This window comes from Rhineura floridana, chromosome 1 (genome assembly GCF_030035675.1).
Source record: "Rhineura floridana isolate rRhiFlo1 chromosome 1, rRhiFlo1.hap2, whole genome shotgun sequence".
Classification (NCBI taxonomy): domain Eukaryota; kingdom Metazoa; phylum Chordata; class Lepidosauria; order Squamata; family Rhineuridae; genus Rhineura; species Rhineura floridana.
This window is the reverse complement of record NC_084480.1, coordinates 254440184-254452663: the sequence shown is the minus strand read 5'-3', so window position 1 is coordinate 254452663 and position 12480 is coordinate 254440184. Positions and strand designations below refer to the sequence as shown.

Sequence of the window (12480 nt, the reverse complement as noted above, 5' to 3'; positions counted from 1 at the left end):
GAGGGCTGAAAAAGGGCACACGCTTGCATTAGATATGGCACAGTTCCAGGAATAGTTAGGCTACTGCCTGATTACCATGCTCTGGCTGCTGCCATAGGTGGTTATTTAGCTTAAACCAGTGTTTTGAGTTTGCAGTGCGCTCATTGCTCAGAGTAAAGCCAAAACAGTCACATGGTTTAGGAGCATGTGCAGGGTTCCAGCTGAACTATGCTTCTCAATAACAATATTTTTACCCAAGCCCAGTTCAGCTCTAACACTACCCACAGTTAAGGGATTGGGACTAGCCCATGAGTTAAATCAGAGTTTTGAAAAGCAGATTAAGATAATACCTACATTCATGTCAGCCAGAGATAACAATGATCAGAGATAACAATGAATCCACTTAGAGGAGAATGCAGACATTTGCACAGAGGAGTGCATGAATCTGCAATTAACTCAGGGTGGTGCTAACTTCTTGGACTAAGTGCATATGTAAGTAAGCTTTTGAGGATTCATACATACCTGCTATGCCCTGAGCCATCTTATTGTAAGTGTGGAACTAGGGAAATCCAGGCAGATATATAGGGAAAGGCAAATAATTAGGACTAGGCAGAAGTTATGGTAGTAAGAAAAACAAAACAGTAGCAAATTCAAGGATATGGAATTCAGGATGAGGCACAGCCAATAAAAAAGTTAAGACAAAGGGAAGACTTAGAAAGGGAGCATTACATGAGGTCTGAAATGGGGGGGGAGCAGAATGAAATATGGATCATTAGGAAGAGTGAGAGAATGGGAAAACTTCATGTAGTGTGACTGTAATATTAGTTGTATAAACACCAGGGCCTCCAGGAGAAGGGGCAGGGAAAATGAAGCTAGCTTGTACTTTCAGCCCAACATGGTGTCCAGGCTCTCTGTTAACTCCAGAGTGACTAATCCAGCCTAAACTGCTCCTCCCTCTACCCATATACCCAATCTAGTAGGAGGATCTTCCTGTGTTCAGAAAAATTATTTTCAGCACCCAAGTTAGATATGTCCATTAACTTCAATGGGTCTACTCTGAGTAGGACTAGCATGGAATATCATCCAGGACTATCACTGAAAAATGGAAATGGACTGCCTTCAAGTCGATTCCAGCTTATGGCGACCCTATAAATAGGGTTTTCATGGTAAGCGGTATTCTGAGGTGTTTGACCATTGCCTTCCTCTGAGGCTGAGAGGCAGTGACTGGCCCAAGGTCACCCAGTGAGCTTCACGGCTATGTGAGGATTCGAATCCTCATCTCCTAGGTTGTAGTCCAACACTCTAACCACTACGCCACACTGGCTCTCAGGACTATCATTAGAGATATGCAGTTTCTAGTGTTTAATGCATTTCCAGTCGTAGGTTCCATGTTCAATCTGAAGTCGTAGGTGAATGACTTTTTAAATATATACCCTCTGTTCTTTCACTGAATGTGAAGAAATGTTGCTCTTGTTGTTCTAATCCCTATGGGCTTTGAGAGAAAACTGAAAGCATGACATACCTTAAAGTTTTAATCCAGAAAGCGAATGAGAGACATATGCTCTTAAATATCTAATTCATTTTTATTTGTCTGTAACAACTAATGTCTGCAGGTTCTTCCCTGTTCCTCTATAGATTCCATAGATGGCAAGCATGCTCGAAGGACTCATTCTAGCACCCCTTTGGGAGAGTTGTTTGACCATGGACTGGACAGCTGCACTGTCTCCATGACTGCTCTCTCCTTTTTTTCTCTCTGCTCCCGAGATAATGGAAAAGTCGGCATGTCTGTGTCTACTATGTATTTATTATTATGTATCGTCTTGCTAAACTTTATTCTTTCACATTGGGAAAAATATAACACCGGAGTTCTTTTTCTTCCATGGGTAATTGACATAAGCCACATGGTAAGCACCTGTGATTTTTAAAATTCGAATTCTGTTTTGTTTCAAAAAGAAAAGAAAAAAAAGCTTAGAGCAAGTGTATTTGGTTGGGAACTAAATGAGAAATAGCATACAGTATATTATTTATTTATTTAATTAATTAATTAATTAAGCTTATATACCGCCCGACTAGCAACAGCTCTCTGGGCGGTGAACATTAAAAATACAATGAAAATAACACAATACAGTATATCACAATACAAAACTGTACAAAAAACTGTACAGTCTAAAATCAAATTATAATAATTTAAAATTAACAGGAATTAAAATGCCTCAGAAGAGAAAGGTTTTAACCTGGCGCCGAAAAGATGATAGTGTCAGTGCCAGGCGCACCTCCTCGGGGAGACCATTCCATAGTTCGGGGGCCACCACTGACAAGGCCCTAGATCTTGTCACCACTCTCCGGGCTTCCCTATGAGTCGGAACCCGGAGGAGGGCCTTCGTAGTAGACCGTAGTGTACGGGCCGGTTCATATCGGGAGAGGCGTTCCGACAGATATCGTGGTCCCGCACCGTATAAGGCTTTATAGGTAAGTACCAACACTTTGAATCTGGCCCGGAAGCATATTGGAAGACAGTGCAAATGGGCTAGCACAGGTGTTATATGCTCAGACCGCTTAGTTCTTGTTAGCAGTCTGGCCGCCGCATTTTGCACTAGCTGTAGCTTCCGAATCGTCTTCAAAGGTAGCCCTACGTAAAGCGCATTGCAGTAGTCCAGACGCGAGGTTACCATAGCATGTACCACTGATGTGAGGTCCTCCTTACTCAGATAGGGACGTAGCTGGGCTACCAACCGAAGTTGGTAGAACGCATTCCGGGCCACCGAGGCTACATGAGCCTCAAGTGTGAGGGAAGAGTCTAAGATGACTTCCAGACTACGCACCTGTTCCTTTAGGGGGAGTGTAACCCCATCCAGGACAGGGTATATATCCACCATCCGATCAGAGAAACCATCCACCAACAGCATCTCAGTCTTGTCAGGATTGAGTCTCAGTTTGTTAGTTCTCATCCAGTCCATTGTCGCGGCCAGGCAACGGTTCAGCACGTCGACTGCCTCACCTGAAGAAGATGTAAAGGAGAAGTAGAGCTGCGTGTCATCAGCATACTGATGACAATGGACTCCAAAACTCCTGATGTCCGCACCCAGCGGCTTCATATAAATGTTAAAAAGCATGGGAGACAGAACCGAACCCTGCAGGACCCCACATTGGAGAACCCACGGTGTCGAGCAATGTTCCCCAAGCACTATCTTCTGGAGACGACCCGCTAAGTAGGAGCGGAACCACTGCCAAGCAGTGCCTCCAACTCCCAACTCCGCAAGCCTCTCCAGAAGTATACCATGGTCGATGGTATCAAAAGCTGCTGAGAGGTCAAGGAGAATCAACAGAGTCACACTCCCTCTGTCTCTCTCCCGACATAGGTCATCAAACAGGGCGACCAAGGCAGTCTCAGTGCCAAAACCAGGCCTGAACCCCGATTGAAATGGATCTAGATAATCGGTTTCATCCAATAGTGCCTGGAGCTGGTCAGCAACCACACGTTCCAGGATCTTGCCTAGGAACGGAACATTGGCTACTGGTCTGTAGCTGCTGAAATCCTCTGGGTCCAAGGAAGGTTTTTTCAGGAGTGGTCTCACCGCCGCCTCTTTCAGACAGCCAGGGACCACTCCCTCTCGTAAAGAGGCATTAATCACTTCCTTGGCCCAGCCAACTGTTCCTTCCTTGCTAGTTTTAATTAGCCAAGAGGGGAAAGGGTCCAGTACCGAAGTGGTCGTACGAACCTGTCCAAGCACCTTGTCCACGTCCTCGAACTGAACCAACTGAAACTCATCCAACAAAACATGACAAGATTGTGCTCCGGACACCTCAGTAGGATTAACTGCTATTAAATAGGAGTCTAAGTCCCGGCGAATGCATGAGATCTTATGCTGGAAGTGTTCAGCAAATTTATTACATCGAGCTACCGATGTATCTGCCGTATCTTGTAGGCCTGGATGGAGTAGGCCACGAACCACTTTAAAAAGCTCCCGTGGGCGTGAGAGAGATGACTGAATAGTGGCAGCGAAATGTTGTTTTTTCGCCGCCCTCACCGCTCCTACATAGAGCTTAGTAGAAGCACGAACCAGCTCATAATTGCATTCGTCGGGAGTTCGTCTCCATCTCCGCTCAAGCCGCCTCCTATCTTGTTTCATCGCTCTCAGCTCCGGAGTATACCAAGGAGCTGTATGAGCTCTACATAGGAGAGGGCGCGCAGGAGCGATCGTGTCAACAGCCCGGGTCATCTCTGTATTCCACAGATCGGCCAGGGCTTCGACAGGAGCGCCAGTCTTATCAGCCGGAAAAACCCCCAGAGCCTTTTGAAAACCTTCAGAATTCATTAGTCTCCGGGGGCGGACTAATTTAATAGGTCCCCCAACCTTGCAGAGGGAAAAGGCTACTGAAAGTCTAAACTTCAGCAAGCAATGATCTGTCCATGACAACGGGAGAGATGTAAAACTCCCCACATCCAGATCACTATCCCCATGTCCGGTAGCAAAGACCAGGTCAAGAGTATGCCCCGATGTATGTGTTGGGCCACTAACATATTGAGACAGCCCCATGGTTGTCATGGCGGCCATGAAGTCCTGAGCTGCCCCAGACAAAGTAGCCTCAGCATGAATGTTGAGATCTCCCAGTACTAATAGTCTGGGGGATCTCAACAGTACCTCCGAGACCACTTCCGTCAGCTCAGTTAGGGAAGCCATTGGGCAGCAAGGTGGGCGGTACACCAAAAGGATTCCCAGTCTGTCCCTCTGGCCCAGCACAAGGTGCAAACACTCCAGACCAGTGATTGCATGGACATGGTGCTTGGTGAGTGAGATGGAACTCTTATAGACCACAGCAACCCCACCTCCCCGACCCTCAGATCTACCATGATGCTGAACCAGATACCCCGGTGGGCAGAGCTGGGAGAGACTAACTCCTCCCTGTTCGCCCACCCAGGTCTCGGTTATACATGCCAGATCGGCCACCTCATCCACAATCAAATCATGGACGAGAGAGGTTTTATTATGTACCGATCTGGCATTAAAGAGCAGCAACTGGAGATCTGAGAGTTGGCTGATAGGACAACCAACAACCCTGCGGGTATGAGAAGAACCAGAACGTGGCACAGCCACTACATGTCTGGGCCGCGTTCTCCTTACCTGGCACGTCCCTCTCATATCACCATACCTCCCTCTACCCGTCACTACGGCAATTGGGGCCCCCTCAGGTCTCCCCTCTTGATGATAAAATCTCTTCCCGAGGCACATGATAAACTATAAATACAAAAAACTGATATACATAAAAATACACATTCACTCACAACATACTCTCATATAACACCCATTCATCCACTTCAAACCCACACAGAAGACACAGTCCCGTATTCTGTGCGCCCAAACGCCAGCTCTAAGACCTTCCCACGTAAAACGCCACCTGGGGCCTGGTCCTGCAAGGTGCCCACGTGCAGAGCAGGAGCCCAAGAAGGAGAGAGCAGAGACGCCAGCCAAGCAGCAGCAGCACAAGCAGGCAGATGGCTCTCCTTCCCTGGGCGTTGATGGTCCTCTTCCCTTGCAGGCACTGGATCTCCCAAGCCCCCTCAGCCAGCCGGCTTGTATATCCCCTCCAAAGAAGGGACAGGTGGAACAGTATCAGGCACAGCAGGCTGAGTACCTGGGGCCTGGTCCTGCAAGGTGCCCACGTGCAGAGCAGGAGCCCAAGAAGGGGAGAGCAGAGATGTTGGCCAAGCAGCAGCAGCAAAGCAGGCAGATGGCTCTCCCTCCCTGGGGGTGATGGTCCTCTTCCCTTGCAGGCACTGGATTAGTAATACTAGAGAAGTAATTCAGCTCTGGATGGGGAAAAGGCATATTCAAATAAATAATCAAGAATAAAAAGTCCACTACCTTTTAGGGAAAAAAGAGGCAGATGCTATAAAGAGGAATGCGATTTAGCTTCATTTGATTTGTAGTTAGTCCTCTAAAACACTTCTGTGGTACCCAAAACTGTCAGCATTGCAGTGACATCCCTGATGTTAAGTTGTGGTGTGCTATGAGAATTGCTAGGTGTAGCATTTACTCAGATGCCATAATAATTACTGTACTATAATCACCATGATGATACCAGCAATGTAACTGTCCCTGGTCGATCACTCCGTCTATAAATTAAGATGTACTTCATCTGCATAGCAATCAGAGTTTGTTGTAAAGCCCATACATTCGTTTAAACAGTATTTTTACTTTTTGTAATTTTCACTTTTTAAGAAGTGTGAGATAGTAACAAATCCCTTCAGTTACCATCTTTTGTCATTTAACTGCTACTCAGCCCCTGCTACTCTCTATGGAGATTTTGGCTTTCTGATGAAAACCATTTGGATGCATGTATATTGAGAAAGTTTTTGTTTTGTTTTCTAACTACTGGGAGTCCCCCTTTATATACTAGCATATACAGAAAAGAGATTTTCCTAAAGCTCAAATATCAGTACTCTGACAGACTAAGTCAGAAAGGTATTCCAAAGAGAATTCAGTGTTCAGTTCCTAATTCAGTCATTAATCCACTTTATGTCTTTTGTAAAATCCATATTCTCTTGCTGCCCATGAAATAGTACATCTCTTTACACAGGGTCACTGAAAATGTTAGTGAAATACATTCAATTCATAATATATTTACTTGGAAGTAAAGTCATTGACTTCAGCGGAAACTATATTCACAGCACCACATTGCATAATACTGTATGGCAACTAGGCACTCCAGTTTAAAACCCACTTCTTGGAAGCAAATAACACCAAGTGATTTAACTTAAATTTGCCTGTGGGTAATACATGTGATGCATAATAACAGTGAAAGTATGGGAGGGGAAACAACCTTCAACAATGGTTGAAGTACCTCCCAAACAACTGGGATCAGGAGTGACTAACTTTATTTGGTTTGAGAACCATGTTCATCCCCTAGCGAACTCTCCAGGGAACATATAGCAGTGGTGGGGGTAGCCCCCCCCCCACACACAGAGAGGATGCACAGGACACAAGAAGAGTTGCTTTATGCAGCAGAGTTCATTGGAGATATAAAAGAATATGAAAGAGAGTGGTGTTTTTCTTAAATAAAATAAACTCATTTTTATTAAGAAAGTACACGTGGATAGGAAAACCTAATCATCTACACTAGCTGAATTCAGAAGGTAGGGAGAGAATTGTGGGAAGGAGGAGGAGGAACTGGAAGTGATGATGGCCCAGAGAATATCAGTCCAACCAATCAGAAACATGATTAAACTTGAGGAAAGTAACAAGGAGAGAATTCAAGCAGGGGCCAGGGCCCTTTCAACTGTAACTATACTTGTTGTCCCTAATGGTCAACGGATTCAGAGCACACAGCAAGACAACACATTGATTGAAGTGAAAATGCAAACAACAAGTCACACACAAGCACACAACCCCCCATAAGCTGATCTGTGCAAATCAGTTGAAGGGGGTGTTATCACCCCATTTCCACTCATCAAATGATTGATGTGAAGACCAGGATGCTGGCTACACCCACAACAGTGTTCTGTCGCTTTAATTCCCCCCCCCTTTTTTGCTACCACCAAGATTGGCAAGACATAAAAATGTTCTTGGGGGCTGGGTCAGGCCCCTGAACTGGGGATTACTCTCCCCAATTTAGGTTATGCAGCTCTAGGCCTTTTGCTGTTACATTTAACATTCCTCAGCACTCCAGAGCAGGACACCTCCAACAGATTTAACCTGATTCAAAGCTGATTTGTTCAGAAAAATAATGAGACAGGACTGTACCACTTCAGAATGTAAATAGGGGAATCATATATTTTAATGCTTCCCCCTGTACACTAGAAATTCCATGCACATATATGCACATATCTTAACATCTCTCTGACATGCTGTTTATCCATGTGCAAAGACTTCTTGTCATGGAGGAGTGTTGAAGCATGTAACTCCCTCTGCTTTTTTAAGTAGTAAAATCATAGGATGACTGTATCATAGGTTTAGTACTAGGTTGTTTAACATTTTAGCAGGACTGTAGCCATTTATCTGCAAATCTTCAGTTGTGTTTGTTTAACATGGAATTATACTTTAGCAGCTGTTTCCAAGAGTCATTCAAAAATGCTTAGGTTCATATGCTGTTGGTTTGTTTGCTTAGCATCAGATCAGTAATCTTTTTTGTGTGTATTATTTTATTATAATTAACCAGCATGATCCAGGTAATTGTTTTTACCTCAGCCTAAACTTGACAAATGTTAAAATTAGGCTGAGAAGAAACCAGTAAGTTTTACAGACCACTGTTTCTTCAAAGGAAGAAAGATTATGGGAGAACTGATTTGCCATTATAAAAGTTTATTTTATCATGTTCTCTAGATATACCCTTGTAAAGCTCATACAGGAAATTAATTGGAATTATTTTATAGTGTAGTGCTCTTATTTTACATTAATTAGACTGTGACTGTAAAACTTTCATTCTGACTTTTCACAATAAAACCAGCAGGTCTATTCTGACACCTAGCAATTATTCTAAAAGAGTGGCCAGTATTATCTGTGAATATTACTTTGGTACATTACATAAAATTGTTCAAGAAGTTTTTGTCATTTCTGAAATCAGTGGGATATTTTGTGCCAACATCAATGAGATATCTGCCTCCAGTTGAGGGCCCTTGAGTTTATAAAAACATTGTTCTTGGAGAATACACACAAAATCTGAATACAAGACATGTGTAGCAGTGACTACATGTGGAATAGTTTGTGTTAATTGTAATAACTTAATAATATTTAATACTTGGTAAAAGGGGGGCAGATCCCCCTGCTCCAATAGATGACAGCTATAATCCCGCTAAAAAAGCTTCCTACTAAATATTACTTGCATAGAAAATTGCCAAAGTGCTTTTAATATGACACATAAGCACTGACCAGGAATGCACTCTTCATGTCCAATTAATTGCTTTGCAACAGCTTGGCTTCATGTTATATTTTGCAATGGTGGCTGAAGAGGCAGGAGTGATCTTATAGGCCCAAACAAAGATATTCCAGGGTTTCTAACTGGCAAATTAAGATCATACTACTGTCCTGCATCATTAACTCCATGAGCTTTTTAAACCTTTTGACGATTGGGACTAGATGTTACAGAAGACTTACAGGTGCTTCCAAAAAACTAAGCCCAGTGTCTTCTCTTCCTCTCCCATGGTAACAACTAGTAATGAAATGTGTGATGTGCTATTACCATGCTAAGAGAGTTTCTATGAATCTATCAAGAATCTATGAATAAAGTGGAGTGGGAGCTGGCAACCTAGAGCACCATGAGATCATGTTTATACATTTTATGTGATGGGATAGAGAGGAGGAGGAGATATGGGGCAGCTTTTTTTGGCATCTCCTGTAATAGCTAGTTACAGCCTTCTAAGAGAAATTAACAGCCTTCTGACATTCTGCTGGCACATGTGCGCACTTCAGGTGATAAAGTACACTTTTTAGCAGAGTCTGACATAGGTCTATTTCAGTCAAAGCTATTTAAAATCACAGATGAAAACCTGAGAAACCTGAGAATTCAAGTGCATGTCAATAGATGCACTTGTATAACTGGCTGGTGCCAAGTGTAATGAAGTGACACTGCAATTGTATGTGCTTTTAGTAGACATGATAAAATGGCTTTGGCATTGGACAAGAATGCACTAAGTTTTTAAAGTACCTCAAGTAATTTTTGAAGTACCTCAATTATACATTTGGGGGGGTGTAAGGAGAAGAGAGTGTGAATCGATCCCTATGAGAGAGATACAGAGATACACATTATTAACTGCACTGCATAGTAAATATACTTAAACCACTGGGGAAAGTCTTCATCGGTAGTTTTTTTTATGCTTGTAGTTAATAATACATTAACAACACTATATAGTTAATAAAGTAATTGCATGAGTATTCCGTGTTGATAAAAAGTTTCTGTCTTCATTGGGGCAACGCCTGTGAAGCACAAGATATGCAGTCTTGGCATTTTGTTTTGTGGTATGATCTGAGACAGCCAGCCCATACAGAAGGAACATTTTAAATCAGTGTCTGGGAAACTGAGTGTTGATTCTTCCTTATTTATAATTAAAGTTGCATGCTTGATTCCTATTCTGTCCGATAATGGCATTAGCATTGCTTATCCTAACTGGGAGCCTTTAATAAAAGGGTGACATCCTCTTTCCTCTTCATTATGTTTAATAAGAATATAATAGCAAACTCCCCCCTCCCAAATTGTTCTTCTGTGCTCAGCTTAAGAGATAAATTGTTTGATTAAACTTTAATTATATTGCTTCGATATGTTATGAACATCTTATCAGTACGTTTACGCTATTAACAAATATAATAGTTTTACAAAAATATTGAAGAATTGAAGAGGATGAAATATGAGTAAATAAGGAGATTACTCCATCCCTATCCCACATATTCTGTACCACTTTTAGGGCCTGCTTTTCAAGTAATATTGGTGGTCTTCACATTCCCAGTCTAAATGCATTCACTTGACAGTTATTCTCATTGGGTTAGATTCATACTTCCATGAATGGACTTGCACTCATGGATAAGGTGCTGCTTAGTCTTAGTTTTCCCTTCCCCCTGTGCTCTCCTGGAAATCTCTTGGAGACCTCCAGAACAATGTGGAAGGGAGTGGGGGGGAGCTGCAGGTGGAAGGCAGAGCTGGAAAAAAACCACCTCCCCTGCACTCCTGTTCACAGAAGCATCCAATGAATCCAAGCCCTTTCCATATACTCAAGGGTTCCTTTCATTCACAAAAGGGCACCTTTGGGATCCAACCCATAGATTTCACTTGAACACACATATGTCTGTGATCTCAGCTATAACTTCTCACCAAATATTTAGTTGGGTTGCTTGATAAGACCACATTTTGGAGAGGAGAATGAGTGGAGAGGCAAATAATTTTAAGCAAGAATAAAATGTCCAGAGTTTGTTTTCTTAATATGCTTCTTGAAATACAATGCAAGCAGCTTTTTCCTTTCTTTTCCTTTCAGCTTATAATAGGCACATATTTGCTGACTGCTGCCTTGGGGATGGAAATTTGGCACAGGCCTTTCATCTTTGGTTACTATTTTAGAGAGACTTTGACATTCCTGATTATAGGTAAGCAACAGTTAATAACACCTATAATATTGTGATGCCTATTTGGATACAAGTATGATGTATTCATTCATTTCTTTCACACTAGTTTGTGGTTACTGAATGTCCAGAAATTGAGGGTGGCAATACCATAAGTGTTGCACACTTTCTTATCTCATTGATTTTAGTCAGATGAGATTAACTTGATTTATTCCTTATATTTCCAAGAACATTCAAAACTGCATATTCATAAGGTTACAATCTTATACACTGAATATAGCGAGGCTTACTAATGGATAAAGATGAATAAGACTTGGCTGCAGGTTTTATGAATACTTTGAAGATAAACATTTTGAGAGGGAATATAATGCAGTATTAAGATTCAAAATCCAGACCTCATTGGATTACAAGGGATCCACTGTATCAAGGAAGAAGTGAGAAAATCCAAAAGGGGCTTATTGGATAAATATTTTTATGTACTTTATACAAAAAAGAACAAAAGGGTGAGGTGTTACTTTTAAATATGTGTTTTCCCCTCAGACCTTGGAAGCAAACATTAGATAAAGAACGGCAGCAAACCACCATTGTGAATATATGTGGTTCTAATTATATATATGCTTTTAATACCTTTACTGTGCAACCCTGTGGTCCCCAGGAGGGTATTGCATGAAGTAGTTAATATGCCTTCAGTTCTCCACTAACCCTGCCTCCCCATTTCTAAAAAATGCTTAGTGTATTTTTCCCCTCCCCATTTCTAAAAAATTAAAAATCCTCCCCCCAGTGAGTGTCAATATGACTTAAACATGCTTTATTGTATTACTTTCATGTGTGTAGGAGCATTGCCAAATAAGTAATGTTTATTATTTTATTGAGACCCCCCCCAAAAATACTTCAACATTTTGATCTCTGTCCATCCACCAACCTCTCCTTTATACTCTTGAATAACCATTTCTTCTGGGAAAACCCCCCACTGTTTTGTCCCACATTGTCCCATTACCTGCTGTCTGAGAATGCCCTCCTGCGAACTCTATGCTACTTCCTTTAAGCCCCACCCCTTCCTCCCTTTTATTGGCCCAGTTCACATGTCATCGTAAATCATACTTAATGGTTTACTATGACGACCCCTCATTAGCACAAGCCACAGCAAAAAACCAGGAGCCCTGGCCTAGCTTGTCATCTAAACTAGTAATTGTGGTTTATTTTCCTCCAAGGGGAAAAAAAGAGGAAAAAACTCTAGAAGTTTGAAATAAGATTTATTCCAAGTCTGGTGCATTTTTGAACAAAGTGTTCCTTGGCACATTTTTAGCAGCAGTTCCCATCAAATGCATAGGACATGATAGTGACTTCTATGACTATATAGGAGTCACTACAGTGTGCAATAAATTTTATGAGAATTGCTGCTAAAAATGTGTCCCTGATGAATGACTTTTTCTGAAATGTATCAGGCTCAGAATGA

The 12480-nt window shown here is 42.2% G+C and overlaps 1 protein-coding gene across 1 annotated transcript in view; it reads left to right on the top strand.

Annotated features, from left to right (window-relative positions):
- Positions 1–12480, top strand: part of LOC133371201 (ethanolaminephosphotransferase 1-like) — a 160598-nt gene that overhangs the window by 106248 nt on the left and 41870 nt on the right. The window contains exons 7-8 of the mRNA XM_061598376.1: positions 1615–1893; positions 10950–11048. Of these exons, the coding sequence (XP_061454360.1) occupies positions 1615–1893; positions 10950–11048 (378 nt within the window). The remainder of the gene's footprint in view (positions 1–1614; positions 1894–10949; positions 11049–12480) is intronic.